The 21514-nt window shown below is 39.8% G+C and overlaps 2 protein-coding genes across 3 annotated transcripts in view; one reads left to right on the top strand and one right to left on the bottom strand.

Moving 5' to 3' along the window:
* Positions 1 to 21514, bottom strand: part of CACNA2D3 (calcium voltage-gated channel auxiliary subunit alpha2delta 3) — a 753617-nt gene that overhangs the window by 110256 nt on the left and 621847 nt on the right. The gene's annotated exons all lie outside the window — the stretch shown is intronic.
* Positions 15155 to 21514, top strand: part of LRTM1 (leucine rich repeat transmembrane protein 1) — a 36602-nt gene continuing 30242 nt past the window's right edge. Inside the window, exon 1 of the mRNA XM_075832029.1 lies at positions 15155 to 15239. Within this exon, the coding sequence (XP_075688144.1) occupies positions 15155 to 15239 (85 nt within the window). The remainder of the gene's footprint in view (positions 15240 to 21514) is intronic.

Below are 21514 nucleotides of genomic sequence, written 5' to 3'. Positions count from 1 at the left end.
ACCTTTCATTGTAATCCTGAATGTGATGCTAAAGAGATGATTGAGAAGTGATCTCTACAGAACAGGAAGTGTCAGCCTATTTTGAAGCTCATTGGCCAGAACAAAAAACTGCAAGATTTCAGATTTTTTAAAATCTAATGACATGGAATTTAAAAATACAAATAAAAAAATCACTATACATTTTTGAAAAATACGTTTATTCATACATGATTTAAACTATAGGTCATTTTCTGATGACATTCCTTTCAAAGTTTGAGATGAATGCCTCATTAATCTGATCCAATAACATACACTGTACCGATGTAGCCATCTTTATCTTGACTTTTAACGCATTAAATACACAGTCAAGAAACTTTAACTAGATTTTTTAATGGCTTTGCAATGGCTTTTGTTTTGTGATATCACGCTGCAGCAAGTTATCGGAGTCAAGATAAAGATGACTACATCCGTATATATCCTCCCAACAACAAAATATTAACGTGGTATGTATTACATGGAAATTGGTTAAATACTTATGCAAGTAAGGAGACCAAAAGTCTTGGTGGTGTTCCCTAGCCTCTTTTGAAACGTAATAAACAAATACATAAATATTTGTCAGTATCTCCTTGCTCCGTGCTGGGAACCAGAAGACATCTTCCAATCTTTTCAAGGTAAGTGGCACATATCTCTAGTATATTGGATGGCACTTCTGAACCTCCATGGGAGGGAGGAGAACCAGTGGTGTTTCCCTCTTCTCAAATAGTCTACTGCTGAGCAACTGGCAAAACATATTTGAGCTGTAGTTAGCAATATATCGTACATAAGAAATATTTATTAGACATTTTAATTCTGAAAGATCTTCTTATACTTATTTAAACTTCGTTTTTACATTTAATAACTTTGTACAAAAAAATTACATGGTAAAATTTTCTCAAAAAATATGCTTTTTCGCCTTTTTATGAAATGTATTTTAATTTTGAGTACAGTTAACTAGATGGAAAGGACCCAGAAGCCACAAAATGTAAGCCTATTCATTACACTTGAGTTCCAGTTTAAGAGGCTGCTCACATTATACGAAGTCTTCGCAGGTCTTAAGAAAACAAGCAAATATTTAATCTCCATGCTTAAAGACTAGAACTCAGAGTTTGCCCAGAGTAAAACTTAAGTTCTACCAACTGGAACCGCTCACCCCATTTATAAATTTTATACTGTGTCGCATCTGCCTAACCCTTATTCAAACAAGACAATATTAATTAAACCCTTATATAACTGGAGAGCTCTACTCTTTCCAGTTGGAAGCCAATTTTAGTCAGGATCCTTTGATCTTATTTTCATTACTTTTTTATTGAGTCTTTTTTTTATAAATTAAGTTACAAGGGAAAAGTATTGGGACTAATAAGAAGGAAGGTAAAAGGCTATTCTGGCTAAGACCATACAACACAAATATTTAATCACATGCTCTCGTTACGTTCTTGCGTGGATATAGATATGTTCCTCTGGTGGCTGAGATTAGCCCATGTAATGCAGAAGGAATAGGAACAGGGGAGAATCTTTACTTTTATATTATGTTTTGTTTTTTTTTTAAATCTATTTTATCTATTTATCTATTTTTATTCATTTGCATATGTATTTACTTTAAGTGAAACTTTGGGCAAAAAAAGAACTCTACATCTTATCAAACTTCTACTTACATGAATGCTGGTATTTTACAGACCTTCTGTCTTCTACTAGTCTGCAGCTAAAGCCTGTGCCGACAATGACAACCATGCCACGGTGGCTCATGCCAGTGCTGCTTGGTTGTCATGTAATAATGGCTATCACAGGCTTCAACTGAAGCCTAGTAGACCAGTGGTGGATATATGAAATGAGAATGCCTAGGTCAATAAAAAAAATTTGCATAGCTGTCAACAGTTCTAATTTTAGTGTAACTGTCTGGCTAACCAAACCACAAAATGCGTGGAGTTAATGTTAAATAGTGAAAAAAAGGAATGTTTTTGGGCAATTTGGGGGTATTCCCAGGCAGACTGGGGCAAAGCCTAAAATGGCCCATGATTTGGGGTGTCAATTGTTTTTGCCTGAAGTTACACTCGAAAGTACAGGTTCCTCTTTAGTAAAGTTGTAAAGGGAGCTCCACTTTGTAAAAGGAGCCATTCAGTTGAAGCAACATAAGGGCATATATCTTTTCAACAATTTTTTTTATCGTGGTATGTATTACATGGAAATTGGTTAAATAGTTATTCTAGTAAGGAGACAACAAGTCTTGGTGGTCTTCCCTAGTGTTACGACTGTGGGGTATGTGGACCCACTGGACTGATCCACCGTAGTGGAGTACCAGCAGGTCAAACGGAAAGTCTATGACAGACACTAGGGCGAGAGGAGTACCTGGGTAGCTGGATTGTACTGGACTATCGGAATCAGAATTGTGCCAAACTATCAGAAGCTGGCTTGTACCGGATAACCGGACTTGAACACTGAAGTTGTCCAGGACACTTGACTTGAAATGGACCCTGGACTTGAATACTGAAGTCTCCTCGGACACCTGACTTGACACGGACACCGGACACAGATTGTGCAGTCGTCTCGGACACTGGACTTGGCTCGGACACAGGACATGGATACTGGATACGGGAATACAGGATACAGCTAGGGAACCTTTGCAGACAAACACTGGGTAAGACAGGCACTCGGGAAAGGGGTGGTGTTCATTATAAGGGTGCGCAGGGATAGGTGGAAACAATTTAACTGGTTCACGCGCTAGCCTTTTAAGGCTTGGCACGAGCATGCACGTGCACCCTACGGGATAGACGAGGAGAGAAAGCAGAGAGCACACCTGGGAAGAGAGACGCCGGTGAAGAGGCACAGTCCTGCGGTTGGGGCTGCAGGTAAGAGGGGGATGCCGGCAGTCCGCATGCGCGAGTATAACAACTAGCCTCTTTCAAAGTTGTTTTGTGGAACCAATGGTTTCCTCTACAAGGCATTCATAAATTCCCAAAGATAAAATTGGGTAATGGTGGATGAAGCAAGGCATGGTGCCAGTCACTGCAGAAATGAAGAAACAATTCCTACAACCAGGGGCATACATAGTAGTATAAGAAGTAGATAAAAGAATGGCCCTTGGGTCTGTTCCATCCCTTTACTTGAAGCCTCTTGATTCCTATTTTCTATATATGTGGAGTAAATAATAACTTTCTAATATGTGTATTATGTAAATTTTAAACCCTGCACTAGCCACTGCTTTGTCTGCCCAATGGTTAGACAATTAAAACATTGTGGGTGAGACTGCAGTATGATTGACAACTCTGTTGACAATCTATAGATCCTCTTATGCCACAGTCCTTTGTTGGTAGATCACTGCCCACGGTCATGCCATCAGAACTGTAAAATGATTGTAAATACCCACACTAAAGTACATATCAGTGTGGGTGGGGCTACAGTGTGTTTGACAGCTCCGCTCAGAAGCTTTAGGTCCTACTACGACCTGAGGAAGGCCTTTATAGCCGAAACATCACCCTTCTATGAATATGTACCATTTTGAAAAAGCAACATGAAAGTTCAGTGACTTGACCTTGTGTTCGCTTTGGATAGGTCCTATTATGCTACAGTCAGGGATGGACATTCCATATGTGCAACCTGTGTAGCTGCACACCTTAAAAGCAGCAAGCAGTTACCTAGAGTCTATTACTTTGCATGTAATGGCCTGAGTTAATGTATTTTATATCTCAAAATAACTGGTGGATTGTTAGACAGACATAAGGGGGTTCAATATAATGGATTATTAGTGTATAGGCGGCCCATTTACTGTTCTTGCACAGGGGCCCTCGTCTGTCTACGTTGGTTCCTGGCTACAGTCTTGCCTTGGTACATAAAAGCACACAACCATAAGCACTGTAAAATATTTTTACACACGGACACTAATGTACACATCAATACACACTAATGGTCACATACACGTTTTGGCGTCTATGTTTTTCCGTGGAAAAAATAATTCTGACTTCATCCCTCAAAACTGCAGCAAGACATGTGGACACATATATACACAAAGGGATGTGGGGAGGCATATAGGATGAGCATGTCCTTTTTGTCCAAGGACATGCTAGGAATACTCTCTTGGGTATCGGACAACAAAAATGTCTGCAAATCTACAAACAAAGTACATCAGTTATTTATTTCTATGATTTTCGTCTATTAAACATTATTTGCAAGAACCAATACAACCCTTTTGAGTTTTTAGAGGCAAGAGAGTTATTTCATGAAAACGACACTCTTATGCCTCATGTACACAACCGTAAGGGTTTTAACTGTCCGCAAATACGGATCCCTCGGCTACGGATACACATCACTAGCCGGTCGCAATTGCGGAAGCGCCCATAGACTTCTATGGCCGAGTCCGTGCCACAATTGCAAACAAGAATAGGACATATTCTATATTTTGCGGATCATTTCTATGGCACGGACACACATCCGTAAATATATGGAAAGGTCAATAGAAATTAATGGGTCTGCAATTTCATCAGTAATTACGGATCCGTACTTACGGAGGAAAACTACGGTCGTGTGCATGGGGCCTTACAAGTTCTATCCTGAAAGATTTTATGTAGACATTACAGGTCACTTTGGCTCAACTTGGAGAGAACAGTTGTGGCAGTCTAAATATAAACCAATGTATATGGCAATGTGTGCACGAGTAAAGATTCAACGGTGACTTTATGAGCCAAGCAACTGACACGACGCGAGCCTATGCAATGAAAAAGCATTAAGAACATACACAAGACGTACGTAGATATGACACAAGCACAGTGTCACATAACAGGATCACATACCTACTTATAAATAGTTACAAGAATGGACACACAGAAGGACAGGCAGAACACATGATAAAACAGAGGACATGTTAAAATGCCAAGATGTCTCTACAGCTTGTTGCGAAATTCCAGACCCAAAAGTATATTTCATAGTTTCAACACCAGACATTTATATTAGACACCATGTTCGCAACAACACCAGCCATATCCCGTTCATATCAGTTGTAATATGACTCCCTGTTTGACAATTTTGGTTTATGGAATAAGAGAGCTAAATTTCTAAAGAAATCAAAATTTAAAGGGATAGTCCCATATGTCCAAAGGAGGAGTCATTAGCGATCATCTGATCGCTGTGGGGCAGGCAGTTGAAACCTGCTGCAGTCAGTTCTCATTACCATGAGAAGCTGCAGGTGCTGAAGCGGGAGAAATGTGGTATTATTTGGCGATCATTCAAATGAATTGGCGACCATATAGCTCAAAGTCCTCTATAGAGAGATCGGAATGGGTTGTCATTCCACCTCACAATCATTGCTAAGTCAGAGTTAACGTGATTTGTTAAACTCTTTTTAAAAAGTCTAAAAGTCCCGCCCCCCCCATAAAATGATTGAGAAATAGACAAACACATTTTGGCGCAAATATGAACCAATCAGAGCAATATAAACCTAAGTTAATGTGTACAAATGGTCTATTGATCTGATTGAAATCTTTCAGAAAATTTTCTCTAACAAATTGTTTTGTCTAATATGAACCATTATCACTTTTGTTTCTTCACTACCAAGAATGGGATTATTTAATTTTGCTCAGATGACAAAATATTGGCACCAAATTTCCTTTAAATATTGACTCCATCCTGTGTGTTCACAAGCGGTAGATTTGTTGCAGAAAAATCCATTCCATACATGTGAACGGGGTTGTTTCTGCAGCATGTGCATGGGTTTTTGCAAGAGCCATTCAGCAGAATGGAAAGTCACAGAAATGTCTGCAAAAATCTGACCCATGTGAATATACCCTTTACGACCAGCTCAAATTACTGTAGAGAAATCAATATGGATCTGAATGCCATGTGTGTAACCCCAGCAGGTTTAATGTTGTTTCACTCCATAAGACATTCCACGATGTACATCATAAAGAGTTAAGTTAAGGCCGTACATGAGCGTCATGTTGATCCAACAGAACAGAAGCTGTGCCCATGCGATCAACACTGGGAGCATGGTGGTGAGTGCCAGGCTCTTGCTATAATGGCCGTGAAACCTCTAAACTTGACCACTTAACCCCTAAATTCTGAGGTCAATGATGACCGCAGCATCTAAAGTGTTTGACAAAGGGAGTGTTTGCCAAAGAGTTATTGTCACGTTGGGTACGTGGACCCACTGGGCTGTACTGCCTTGACGGTATGGCAGCTGGCCAACAGGACGCAGGTCACAGTCTATAGTTCGTATAGTGTACCTGTGGCAGCTGGGACAGTAGCAAGACAGGCTTGGCTGAGACTAGGAAACAGGCAGACATCAGGCATAGTGTAGCAGGACAGGTGTGGTATACAACACAGCACAACTTCAGCTCAGCACGGCACTTAACCAGGATAGAACGGGATACAGGATACAGGTACAGGAACGGGGAACACTGAGAACCACTAGGAGACCATTTGCTTAGACAAACTTTGAGTATGACAACAATGCAGTAGTACTAGCAGGGAGAAAGGGGATGGGAGGAAACCTCCAGCTCACCAGCTCCACGCTCCTGTGTTCAAATATCGCCCGGATCTTCCGCGACGGCACACGGCAGGTAATAGTAACAAAAGAAAGAGAGGATCCAGCGATGCGTGATATAAGTGGGGAAACTCAGTTTCCACTTTTATTGGTATGTAAGCAAACAAAGCTTAAAGAACACCTGGAGGAATGACAAGGTGGTAGGGATGGCAAATAGATGAAAGCCTACGCGTTTCAAGCACTGACTGTGCTCTTAATCATGGCTAAGTCTCGACTAGGCTTTCATCTATTTGCCATCCCTACCACCTTGTCATTCCTCCTGGTGTTCTTTAAGCTTTGTTTGCTTACATACCAATAAAAGTGGAAACTGAGTTTCCCCACTTATATCACGCATCGCTGGATCCTCTCTTTCTTTTGTTACTATGACAACAATGGTCAGGCATAGCAGGAAGGGGCTGGGCCCTTCTTATATTCCAGGGTGCTCATGGGCTACTTTATTACTAATTTCAGGTGTGCGCACTGGCCCTTTAAGAGCAGGAATCAGACGGGTCTACGGGACCCGTCTGTGAGAAGCGGAAGTGAGCGCTGGCGTCTCCTGAGGAGGTGATGGGGACCAGCGCTCACAGTTCCGTGGCTGCGGGCGTCAGGAGGTGAGTGAACCTGACAGCCCGCGGCCATGGGCATGACAGTTATCATGGAGCCGGGGGGCTTCGCAAAGGCCTGCTGGGCTACCATTAGCAATAATGTTTTGTAATACACACTGTAGTATTGTCTGTCAGTGTTACACATTACATGCTTAGTGAAGATGGATGTATCATTGAGTACAATAGGAGCTGTATAAATCTGTCTTCAGTGTGCTCCCCCTAGTGGCGTTTGCATGCAGACAGAATTTTATCATTTAAAGGGGTTTCCCACTGTTAATATTTATCACCTATTCACAGAATAAGTGATAAATGTATGATTACTGAGGACCCCACCACTGGGACCATCACCGATCTCTAGAATGGGAGTATGACCCCTGTTCCTCCTCACTGCACTATTGCAGTGAGGAGGATTTTAAATGGAGCAGCGGTCACAAATGTGCGCTGCCGCTCTATTCAGAGTCTATGGGAATGACGTAAACAGTTGAGCGCTGTGGATCGGTGATAAATGTTAATTGTGGGAAAAAATGTCCTTCATTTAACTTAATGGCTAAGTGAAGGTCATTAGATAGTAGAGAAGGTCAATGGAAGAGAAATCAAATTCTCCACCAATGCCCTATGAGCTAAATACAGACCACCTTTTAAAACAGTCCAAATTCTGACTATAAAGCAATAGGCACAGGCCATTGTAAAAGCAGCTGAGGAATCTCATTTGGATCCTCTCACTCATAAAGAGAATATCTTATAATGCATATTAGAAAATTATTGTAAATGTCCTTCTCTTTCATATATAATTTTGGTCTCCAAGTGTGGATCAGTCCATCACAAAACGGCAACCAAGATGTTTCATACATATGAGGAACATGCTTATGGGACTGGTCATTTACAACCTAGGGTACAAAGCCAAACACCTGTACAAAGAGGAGACTGTAAATCTACTAGACACCTCAGCCTCCTAATTGTAGAAACGCAGGTTTTGTCGAGCAATCTAGAAAAAATTCATACATCATAAGCTGTAAAAGTATTTATTTTATAACAAATATTCCAACACTTAATCTGACCATAACACTAGCACAATTCAATGACATGTTATATCAGATAATGTACCTGTGTAAAACTTTTTTTTAAGTGTCCCGATACTTAGGCAGCACAAGACTATTCTTGTCTAGATCTGCAAGGACATCGTGTTTTGTTTAAGTTGTATAAACTCAAGCCGGTATTTCCTAATTGCATTACTAGGACAAATATTTAGGCTGTTGCTTAGTAGAGAAAAGCAGCCATCATTTACATTTCCAACTCTGTTGTTCTACCATTGAAGTAAAGCCATTGCCTACAAGAATAAAAAGAAAAAACAACCAATGTTGATTTGAAAAATGTTAAATGCCGACACTTCAGAAGAGGCTTCAGAAGACTGGCCAAAGTAAAAACTATTTGGTTAAAGGGTTTATCTGGTGAAGAAAATCCATTTTCAAATACTCTACTAAAGACACCTCTACGTTAACAGAGGGGGTCCCATTCTGGACCTTTATCTATTAGACACAGCAGAGAGCGGCTGCAAAGAGTGTCTCTCGCTCTGGAGGACCCAGCATGTCTGTGGTTACACAGACAGTCCATTAATGTCATTGGGAGCTATGTAATACTACTTTTATCCTGTGGTGGTGCTGCAAGAGAATTGAAACATAGCAAATTAGTAAAGTATAGGTTTTTTCTTCTCATAGATTTAGCTATTGCTATTTTTCTCTTATTTTAATGAAAGGGGCGATAAATCTAACCTTATGTAGCTGTCTTTCTTCCTCAGAAAATATGCTTTGTGTTGCTGTCCTTTGGCCTGGATTGCGACAACCAATTACAAATACTTTGTAGGTCAATTTTGGATAATTCTCAACTTTTTCAGGATTATCCAAACCAAAGAAAACTTTCACCATCAAATCCATCCCTTAAGCCTCTTCTACAGGAAACTCTGGCATTTCTAAATTAATATAGCTCAGGGAGTTTTTTTTAAATAATTAAATTGGAACAAGCAGAACTGCAGTATAAAGCATGGGGAGGGACAACATGGCATTTCAGGACTCTCCCATTAGGCAATGCAGCTAAGCTGTAGTCACTCATTATTGCTGTACCTTAATGGAACAGAGCTAAAAGGCAGGCAGTAGCAATCAATATAGAAAGTAAATATTAGGTAAGCATTGCCCAAAGGGTGTGCTTTTTAAAGCCACAAATGCACAAGTTCTAGGGTTTTCCAGATAGAAGAAATTGATGGGCTATTCTCAGATTCAGCTGTATTAAAGGGACCGTGACGCTCATGCAAGTGCTGCTACCCCTTCATTCCTTACCTGCTTAGTACTGTGAATCGCCGACACACTTGTAGTGGCGGTTCACAGTTTTACAGCCTTCTGCCATTCAAGTGAGTGGTGAAGGCTATAAAACTGTACACCGCCGCTACAAGTGTGTCGGCGATTTACAGTACAAGCAGTGACAGGAATGAAGGAGAAGAAGCGCTTGCATGAGCGCCGCAGCCCCTTCAAATTAGATGATCGTCGGGTGTGCCGAGAGTTGGACCCCCCCTTTAAGACTATAGCCTGTTCATTGACTATAGACATAATCTGCCAAAATAATAAAGGCCTTTTATCGGGGCTCATTTATACAAGGGACTCAAACATGGTGTTTCACTTTTAAAATAACACAAGTTGGAAAACATGGGAAGATAATTTATCCATAACTGTAGCAGTCTGAACTGAGAAATATCTGCCAGTGTAAATTAATTTGTAAACTTGAAACTGTAGCTGAGTATAATAAAAACCCAGTGTGGAATAGTTTACTTTTACGGCACTCAGCGAGGAAGTTATAATTTAAGTAACTTGGGCTAAATTTCCAATAGAGTGAACATACGGCACCGCTGGGACAGTAAATCCGTTTCAGCTGAATCACAGTACTTTATTAATATTTCTAATATGATTTGCCTGAATATATTTTATTGTATTTTATATTGTGGATATTTCGATCTTAATGAGGCCCTGTTGGAAGTTGGTAATTTTTTTCTCCTACACGGCTGTACTGAAGCCTAAAGAATCGTACTCCGACACTGTAGATAATAGCAGTTTTGCATCTCTTTAGTGCCATGACCACTGAATGCAAATAGACTCAATAAAGTATAATGCCAGCTGGATATTTCTTAAAGCAATATATAAAAAACAAAACAAAAAAAACAACACAAAAATAAAACTATGATACATGAAAGATTACCTAAAATCATAATGGTAACAGCTCAATTCTGATTTTCCTATACTGTATGGCTACTGAATAAAATGAAGAAACAAAAATATTAAAAATATAAAGAAATGTATATTACTGAGTAAAATATGTCAAAGAAAAGTTTAGATAACTTCAATATTCTAGATGGACCCCAAACCCATCATCCATAATTCTTAGCACAAGTTTCCTATGGGTTTGTTCTTTCTGAGACCTAATGGAGAATATGTTTTTGTGGAGCTTCCAATAAAATCTCTAGCTGTCCATTTTAATCCTGCAATGCCTAAAAATCCTGTTGAGTAAAAAAAAAAAACAGCATCCAAGTACCATATAGACTGCTTAATGTGAAAATGTCAAAAGATCCAAATTGTGCACCGTAAACCCCATTAAAGATTAAAGTTGAAAGATGGTTCCTATTCTGGAAAATCAATGAGGTTGATGGTGGGAATTCAGGGTTAGGCCTCATGCACATGGCCTTGCTACGGCTCTGTCCAACCTTCAAGTGGTACAGACCCATAATATTGTGCCCATAGACATGGTTGGGGCCTTACGGTACCTTGTCTGCATGAATCTGACAGAAAAAATGGTTGCATGTTCCATTGGACGCTGTATTATGGAAAGTAGTCTCCTCTATTGCATTTATGAGAGAATATATGACAACATAATACGAAACGGAAGAAACTCCATGTGCTGCCAAAGAGAATTATGCACATGGCTTTGCTGTATACATGAGGCCTAGTAGAGGAAATGGCATCTCTGAACTACAAATCCATATGACGGTATAGGAAAATGATTTTCTCCTAGGCTAGGAGGTGGAGCAAAGTATCATGGACCAGAATTTTAGGGCTATGAAAAGTTATTCCTTGAATGGAGTCTTCTGTATATCATGTATGAAGACTAACACCATTCAGTTGGTAGGGGGTGTAGTGTGAACTGTATTTAAAAACACAGCCACACCTGTTGAAATGCAGCCCAACCTATTGGGCAATGGCAGGTCTCACCTGGTGTCACTCATTTACACTTTTTTTAAAAGTATGTCTGACCTACTGAAAAGTTTTGGTTTGATTGTTGGCATCATCATTAGTGTAATGTGTGAATGGGGGTTGATGAGAAGAAACCCTTTTGACGAATAGGACGGTTTGAAATTGGAAAAATATAAAATTTGGATATTCTAACAAAAATATAATATGTAAGCAGCCAACTCATCTGTCCTGATATTGGTTTGACTGTAGGCCAAAATGTATGTGTTATACCTCTAGTCAAGGAGCAGGATCATTACTTAGATGTTCATCTACTGTATATAAACCTAAAACTAGTAATGATCCAACATTTACTTCCACTCAAGAATATACATATAAATGGCACAACTTTACACATCCTCAGATCATGAGTAGAGATGAGCAAACTGTTCTCTTGACTTGCATTTTGCCAATTTGCCAAATGGTTGCCGATTTGCCGACCACAGATTCAGATTTTCAAGAGTTTTCTTTAAATGAATGATTCTTAAACATGACAAATTGATTTGCTTAATGGGTGGCAAATCGTAAACAGTTCAGCAAATTGTCAAAATTCGAATCACTTGCAAAATTATTCTTAACATATTCCTTGTGCCTAAAAGATATTGTATTATATAAAATTATATGGATCTATATAGGCAGTGCAGGGAATATTTACAACATAATTTCTTACAGGTGAAAACACTAAAGTGCTACATCATTTATACACCATTTACGAGATGGAAAATAGGAGGAAAAAAAGTATAATAAAGGCAAATATGTTACTGCAGACCACCCTACCGTCTACTGATTGAGGGCTGCTTTCTATTAACTTCTACTATGGTCTGCTGTGCACTGCTTGCTCCGATTCAGTGAAATGGTTAATTGTACTAGTTGAACAAGTCGATGTATACAATTCAAATTATGTAAATAGAACAGATGCAGACTTGGCTTCCATTTGGAAAGTGCATTGCCAAGTCTAAATGTGAAGTGTGCAGGGTGTCCTATGCTCCATAAAAACCACCTGCGGGTTATTGGAACTGGTGCCTTTGTGTGCAGCCGAGAAGGTCGTTGTGCTGCGAGCACCTGGATAGGGCTCCGGACAGTCTGCCAAGACAGCTCAGTGACAGAGGGCGTTAGCGAAAAGAAACAGAGCCCTGGGCCAGGCGTGGGCAGCGTGTGTGGCTCTACTCATTAAAAGATTCAAAACCATCACCTACCACTTCATATGAACCAAATAAATTCTGCAGGGTTCTAGTCATTTAAAGGGACATTACACTGGACATTTAGTATGTATTTGGACTCTGGACATTTATTATATATTAACTTATATTTTGCACTTATTGAATTGTAAACATATTATGTATTCTAGCTTTATTGCTTTTGAAAAACTCATGCCAAAATTCTACCACGGGGATTTTTCACTTTTTGATAAAGTGGTACCCCAGGGTAGAGGACAAAAGATCATTAAATTATTTGGCTAAACTTGCATCGGTGCATTCAAGATATTTCCAGAAAAGCGGCCAGTCTGTTCTGTATATTCACAGGGTGAATGCTGCTCAGAATGAATTATTACCAATAGTCTTATGGGGTGTAGTTTTTTGTTTGTTCTTTGCTGAAGTTGATTGGAAAAAAGTTGAAAGGGCCATATCCTGCCAAAGAGGTACGAAATATTAAATTATCATAGTATTACTGGCCCCTACAGCTCATGTGGGGAACACTGGTCATACTCTTTTATTTTAATGTTCATTATACATGTACACGTTCCCATATCATAACATTATGTACTCTTACATCTAGCCTTTGTATGGAGCTGGGTCATTACTATTTGCTACCATTCAGGACTACTTGTATGACTTTGATATTTTTAATAAAAAGAGTCTTGTGCTATGATACTCTCTGCTATGTCTTCTTTATACAATTTTTTTTGTTACTAGGAGCTGATAATAATCAGCTAGTCAAAGGATGTCCTGAAACCCCAATGATCAGCTGTAATCTGTGGAGGAACCTGGCACCAAGTGTTTCCTGCTGCGCCACCACAGGGGAAATTAAGAATTACACAGTACTCATTGAAATCAATACTCTGCCCGTGTAGTCCTAACGGAGAACCTTTTTCTATTAAAGGTGTTGTCTACTACTGAACAACTGATGACCTATCCACAGGATAGTTCATCAGTATATCATCGGTGCGGGTCCAACACCTAAACCCCAAACTGTTAAGCGCTCCGGCTGCCTCCGTGCATCGGATGTTATGGCCCATTATGCAATGTACAGAGCCGGAAGCAGTTGGCTTCGTAAATAGCATAGCGGCCATGTTGCCGTACTGCAGCTCTGATCCTATTCACTTGAATAGAGCGGTGCTGCAGCTCGGCCGCTATTCAGTGACCGGTGCCGACTGCTTCCGGCATGTACGTCCGGTGCTCGGAGGCAGCTGGAGCGGCTTAACGGTGCGTGGTCCGGGTGGCGGACCCCCACAGATCATGTACTGATGACCTATCCGGTGGATAGGTTATCAGTTGTCCAGTAGTGGACAAGCCCTTTAACTCACTTAACCTATTAGGGAATATTAAAATTATTCCCATTGTATGGAGTTTGTGGCTTTTTTAAGTCACAATGTCATAGGTACTCCTGATAAATTGATAAGTTGATTGATGTCAGAGGTCATCATGGTGGTACCCAAAATGTTGTTATATAAAAGTATAGTCTCCCATGGTGTGTCACTAGTCCATATCACACGTATGTGCTCATTCAGAGATGACCAAAGGCTGACACTTTACATATATAGTAAAGTATAAAAGCATTTTCCATATTGGGAACTAAAAGACTTTATCTGCTATTGCATTCAGCTACTAACAGTAATAGGGGGTGTGGTTAATATTAATCAGGGGTGTCACCACTAATAAAAGGGGGTGTGGCTTTCACAAAGGGGGGCAGTAAAACAATGTATCTGGTTTGTGAGCATTAAACATCATGAAAATATAGAAACATATAAACATAAAACATGTTTAAAAAAAAAGCCCCACAGGTAAAAGAAGGATCGACGTTTACAGCAGCAGGGAAGTTGTTTATTTAGGGGACATTGATTTTATTGTACTAAGCAACTGGTCACAATGCATTCAAGAATCACAACGTGGAAGCCACATCGGTGTCCAGTCGAAATGAAATGCCCAAATCAATCAATCTCAGATTATTACTTGGTGGAGTCTTGAAAATACAGGACACTGGTATCTTATAGTATTTTTGTTGCCTATTCTCTGCACAACTGATAACGTTCTGCTTAGGAGCTGTGTCTGGAGAGCAGCTTTTGGGATGATCCAGCTGAGGATATCATCACTCGATAGAATGTCCTCGGTTTTAAAGCTTTTGGAATAATCATTCGTATTTTCCCTCAAAATCCCTTTACACTATGCTCTGCCAGGTTACAAGTACTCAGCTGTCACTTTATAAATCATTGCTAAGCACAGTCTCCCAAAGCCTTGCAGAGAACGTGAAATTAATACAGGATTTTTTTTAAAGACAATGCTTTTTGTTATATGCAGTATGTCGAAGGGGTTAATTTGTAAGCTCCCCTAGAGCTGGGCGATTGGCCTGATGCTTACATCTGGCCTGTCCTCATTGTGTCAAGATGAATATATAGGCCTCAATGTCACCAGTAACCATCTGATAAATCAAGACAGGGTGAGGTCTGTTCAGCTTTAAGTCGGCTTTAGTAAAAGAACTAAGATTTTTTTGAGGATTCTGTAAAATACATTTGTGTGTACATATCATAAAATGGACAAATAATGGCTGCTGGGAGTGTTGCCCAATGCCGCATAAGGTTTTTGCTCGGCTCCTACAAAGCATTACAGGCTTTACAGCAACCATCACGTATGTGGAATTTGCAGAAAAAAAAAGTTGAACAAAAACGGTAACATTAAGTGGTCAGATGGTTTATTTGTCTATGCTAGGGTGGGTATCTAGCTAGAAAGGTGGATTCATATGGTGGTTGGATTACACATATCTGGAATCCCTCATCAACTCCAAGCCGAAGATGTTGTCAAAATGGATGATGGCCAAAGAAAGGATTTCATTATTTAGAGGGAACTCAGCAGAGTCATTGAGCGAGGTCAGATTAAATGTCTGAAAATCAAGACTTCTACAACTTAAAACGTAACTAAACTTTTAAAAAAACGTTTGACAAGTCATAGCGAGGGTGGGGAGACAGAGACCCTCACCGATCGCTAAAACGAACAGGCAGAAGTGCTTGGGTGAGTGCTGCCTGCTTTGTTTTTGATTATTTTTTCTCGGAAAGCGGAGCGAGCGGTGCATTTGCTCATAGACTTTCCATTAAGCGATCGATGGGGGTTTCAGTAATCGAATGCTTTCCGATCAAAACTTCTGACATGTTACTATGACATGTCCAAAGTTTTTTAAAAGTTTAGTTACCCTTTAACTAGAAATGGTACAAGCACCTCCATGTCTTAAGAACCTTCTGTTGTGTGAGGTGTTCACTTGGTTATGTGTTCAGATGATGGGTCTCAAATAAGGAGTTAGTGCAAATGAAAATCCTTGTTTAAAGATCATTGAATTTAAAATAATTTCTGAGAAACTGGAGAAGATTATGTTTTTATCAGATTCATGATAGATCCTTTTTAATGATGGGCTCCAATCACTTCTGGGTTACCTTTTTTCTCACTGGTTAGAATAGTGTAGCACTATAGGGAGAATCAACAGTTAAATTAACTTCCACATTAAATGGGGGAGAACACAAAAAAACTCCTAGTTTTCAGCATTTTAATTGAGTACAGATTTATTACATTTGTTAAAAAAAAAATGATAAAACTAACTTTATACAGACAAAAGGATTTCTACCCCAAATCCCAAAATCCCCAAATATTGGTCAATCAGAAGTTAAAGCAGCAGCCAAAGTCTGGTAATTCTATGGGAGATATTTCCAATTTGTTATGAAGTTGTGGCGGTCATTTTTGCTAAAGTGACAACAGGAAGTGCAGCCGTATTGGTCGTCGCTTTTGAATTAGCATAGTAAAAGCTGCCAATGAATTGTCTCTGTTTGTCAGGATGTTCAATTACTAACAAAGTGACAGATTTACCATCAGTTGCTGCAGGGGTTGACACATACAGTACAGGGCCCCCCGTCCATGTACAGTACATGAGCCTCTTGTAATCTAACAGGTTATCATAGAGCCCCCCTTTTATGTCTCTCTAATGTCCCCCCAGTAACTGTGAACTATGTCATTAATTAGCTCACTACATAACATTCAATTTAATAGACAGTAGTCTTTTAGATTGGCAGTGGGCCCCTCTACCTACTGGGACTGAGTAGCTGAGACGATAACACAAAAGTAGAAACCAATATGGCTGCACTTCCTGTTGCTATTTTTGCAAATGTGGATTGTAAATCCAGATTTCATTGTATTAGTAAGGCCTCATGCCCACTTCAGTTTTTTTCGTCAGGGTGCTATGCATTTTCTTTAACTGATAGCACCCTGACACATTCATTTCAATGGGGCCATACACACTACCGTTGCTTTAACGGAACCATGTGGCCGTTCCGACAAAAATAGGACAGGTCCTACTCCTGCCCGTTTTTGACAGAACAGTCTCTGACTTTTCATTCATTTGGTCCGTTGAAACAACGGACTGCACATGGAAGCCATCATTAGAGACCATATGACGGCCAACAGAAGTGTGCATGAGGACTAAGGCTGTGTGTCGTGGTTTCCCGGTCTTTCAGGTGACGGACACCAATGGTACCTGACAGACCCCATTAACTTATAATGGATTCAGTCAGGTTCTGTAGTTTTGACCGCTAGACTAGCGCTGCATGTTGTGCTATTCTTACCCTCAAATATGACGGAATCTGCAACCGATCCTCCTGATGGAGCCTCCTGATACAGATGTCAACGTAGCCTAAAGTACGGAAATGAAAACTGAACTCTGACAGACTGCTTTGGTCAACAAAGTTACAGTTTAAGGCTCCAAGTCTGTGTTTCCACAATGATAAAATGGTAGAAAATTGTTACTGGCCATTGACCAGTAAAAACAGATAAACAACGTTAGGTGAGACATACAGTATAATATAAAAGCGTAACACTATAACTTGATATTTACAGCACATATTAATAGTCTCCACAGACTTTATATTCTGCCTTTGCAGGTTTTTAATATTTTGACTGAAAGATCATTTGCAAATATTTGACTATGATCTCATGACGCAAGCCATATTCCAAAGCCAGAAAGGGATTCATTAGTAAAGGGAAACCCTATTAAACAAGAATGCTGAAGCATTTCAATAATAAAAGACAAAATGTTACAGAGCAATAACAGATAAAACATCACTCCTTAAATCATCGTCTTTCATCTTAATATCCAAGTAGAGATTCATATTCTTTCATAGTGCTCTTTATAGTGTTGGAAACAAGTGTTGTGTTATTGCTGGCTAAGGAGCACACATGTGGTTTAACTTTGCCTGACCTTATCCTATTAACATGTTAGAACATTGTTTTGTTGCTGAATTAATTACAATTGCAGCTCTAGAGGATGAGGTCAAATGTCATCTAGTTTAAAGTTTTGTCTGGAGTTATTGGAAACAGTGTAATATTGGCCCATTCTTATACTACAACAATGGCCATTTATATGAACGGCCGACATGTAATACTACATTCCCCCTGTAGTGGCCGCTGCAGTCTGAATCATGGCCAACTGAGTTTATCCCAGCAATCACAGCAGATCGGTGTTTCTGAATCCCTACTGGCACCGATCAGCTGATTGTTGGGCTGGCTTTAGTATAAAAAGGGGTTGTCATGATGTAACAAACCCCTTAAATAAGATGATCCGTTAAAAAAACACATCCAGTGAAAAAACAGCCAAGTAATTCCTAAATATTAGATCATTTTAAGGTGAGAACCCACTTGATCAGCGCCAGAATCTATATAAACTCATATGTAATTGGTACAATTATTCTATTATTCAATTTCTGCCACACTAACAATATGACGATCCAGTTAGTTGTGTTAAAGAGGACCTCTAACTTCTTTTCACATGTATAGTTTAGTAAATACTTGTTTTCCTAATGAAATAACAATTCTGAAACATCTTTTCTTAGAACTGTGTTGTGCCATTCCTCTGTTATTCCTCCTAGAAATGTATGAATAGATTAACAACTGGGTGTTACTATTCCCCTTGTCAATGGTTAGAGTCCCTACATAGTCTCACTGTCAGCACTGATTGGACATTATCAGACTAACACCCAGTAGTCAATTTATTCATAAATTTCTAGGAGGAATAACAGAGGGACGGCACGATGCTACGTTTCATAATGCTTCAGCCATGTTCCAGTGATGTGGTTCAACTGCCATGACATCCCATGTGTTATTGGTGCACAATATTATCTGGAGCTGTCAACAGGTTAGGAGCCATATCAGGAATAATCAGTGGAATATATTTACTGTAATAAAAAGCACATTATGCTCACTGTGAGGCGAAGTGATATACTTTATTGTGCTGTCACTTTATACAGACAATTGATATTAGATACATTGGTATGATCCTCCTATGATACCTTCCAAAAAAGTATCAAACTAGTTGCTATATTTTGTAACTGGTTCTGAATTATCACATGAGCTTTAACACTTATACCATGATAATACATGAGGAATAAAATTTTCCCATAGCATGAGCTTGCAAAATTATTGAACATTTCACTTGAGATATTTTCAGCATTAGGAGGGATTTCTTAATTTTACTTAATAGAGTATTAGCAATATCAGATTAATGTCGGTGGAGGCCCTTAAGGCAAAAACTGGTTCTTCCAAAGACTACCATATAACCAAATAACATGCAGCTTTTAAATAATACAACCAAACAGTGCCCAAATAACACAACCACCACAATGCCCAAATAATACAGCTAAATTATGCCTGAATAAAAAAAAGGCAAAACAGTGCTCTATAAATACCAACAAACACTGCCTAACAAAGCTCAGGTTTAAGCCAAACATCAAAGACTGGTAGTTAAAGGGGTATACTCATCTTAGATATTTATAGCATATCCACAGGATTCCCCGAGGCGCCTAATGCGGAAGCCGCCGGCTGCTGATTCCAGGCGAGGACTATTGGAGAAAGGGCCGAACATGCGTCGAACCAGGCGAAACGGGGGCTGGATGACCACCGTTCTCAATGTACGTGCTGGTCTGAGAACTGGGACCTGCATCTAGACATTTATGGCATAACCTGTGGATATGCTATAAATGTCTAAGATGGGAAGACCCCTTTAAACTCTGCTGTGGATCATCCCTAGGATGGTGGTGGTAGCCCTGAGGCATTTGCCCCTTTTGCAGTCCTTATAATCTGGCCCAATTCATCAGACCCCATTTACAGACCTCACAAAAAATATATATATATTTAAAAAATTTCCATTATTTATTACAAATTAAAATTTGACAAGCGCTGTGAAAGGCAGGAAGTATTGGCATTTGGCAGTCTGCAGAAGGGCCAGTGGCCTCTAAGGATGAATCGCCACCAGCAGTTTTGCATCCAGAATTGCAAAAGCAATAACCCCCTTTTCTGCACCTCAATGTAACAGTATGACCCACTTCCCATTGACTGGTTGCACGCGCCTGCCCCTGAAACCCTCTTGGCTCTAACGACACCATGCTCACAGCACAAGCAGAGCCTCGCAGCGTGCAGCAGTGCCATAAAACTCTGCCCCCTGGTTTTCCAGCAGAGCAAAGACATCATCAGAGTTATAGATTTGAGAAAGTGAGGGGGGAAAAAATAAAAAAAGTTGTGTGGCCCTTAAACCAAAACTTGCTTTTGGCACAGATTTTTTTGTCCAGACATGCAATACGGATTTAGACTAGGGCTACACCTAGACTTTTTGTGGCGCTACTGATTGATTTTAAATATTGTGCTACAGCTGCAGTTCAAAACGAATACATGGAATCTTGTGGACTGCAGCATTCACTCAGTAGTTAAAAATCAATTAGTAGAACTACAAAAATTCTAGGTGTAGCCCTGGCCTTAGACTCGGGCTACACTGAGACTTTTTGTATCACCACTGATTGATTTTAACTATTGAGCTACATTTGCAGTTCAAAATGAATACATTGAAATGCATGGAATCTTGTGGACTGCAGCTGTCACTTAATAGTTAAAAATCAATTCGTAGCACTACGAAAATGCTAGGTGTAGCCCTGTAGTTAGACTAGGGCTGCACTGAGACTTTTTGTACCAGCACTGAATAATTTTAACTATTGAGCTACCAACTATTGAGCTTCCCAAATGAACACATTGAGTTGCATGCAATCTTGTAGACTGCAGCTGTCACTCAATAGTTAAAGTCATTGAGTAGCGCTACAAAAAGTCCTAGTGTAGCCCTGGCTTTAGGAAGAATTTTTTCACAACCGTCCTATGTATTTATTTCACTGACCTTCTCCTCACATGTCACCTTTCTTACCATCAACCCGGGAACCTAATCACATATGTTTATCCTGAGAATATCTTTATTAATGTGAATTTCACAAACCGGTGTGTAGAGTATATTTGTCACGTTAATTATAGATACACTACAAATAGCCGATAGAATTAAAGGGCAGCTGTGCGGGACTCTCATCTAAAGTTTAACTCCTTGCTTGCCCTCGCGTTCTTTGTAATCTGAGTGACAACGTCTCATTTCCAGGTATGCATGAATCACTCATGAGACCAAAGTACTCCTCTATACACTGCACACATATATGTGCACTTTCCTGGCAAGCATATGAGTCGGCAGACAAGTGCATTCTATATATATATATATATATCTGTCAGTGGGTACTTGGAAAGAATTGCTAATCCCACTCTTAAAAAAGGAATTAAGAGAAAATCCACTCTGTTTTCGTATCCCAAAATTGTGTCAGCTGAGCAAATGCGATCTTTTCAGATGTCACCAGGAATGATCCCCGCGTAATGCAAACAAGTTAACCCGTCAAATTCTGTCATCAACATGCAAATCGATGTCTAGTGATACACACACAAACACACGGCCTCCAATGGTAAGCCTCAGTGACCAGAATACACGTCCTCTGTCATCTGATCTCGCCACGACTGGCATGAGCAATAATTCAGAAGAATTCAAAACCGACACAGGATTAAAACGCAGCTTAA

Source organism: Rhinoderma darwinii, chromosome 7 (genome assembly GCF_050947455.1).
Source record: "Rhinoderma darwinii isolate aRhiDar2 chromosome 7, aRhiDar2.hap1, whole genome shotgun sequence".
Classification (NCBI taxonomy): Eukaryota; Metazoa; Chordata; class Amphibia; order Anura; family Rhinodermatidae; genus Rhinoderma; species Rhinoderma darwinii.
Note: the sequence above shows the minus strand (reverse complement) of the source record. Positions and strands in the feature narration are given on the sequence as shown.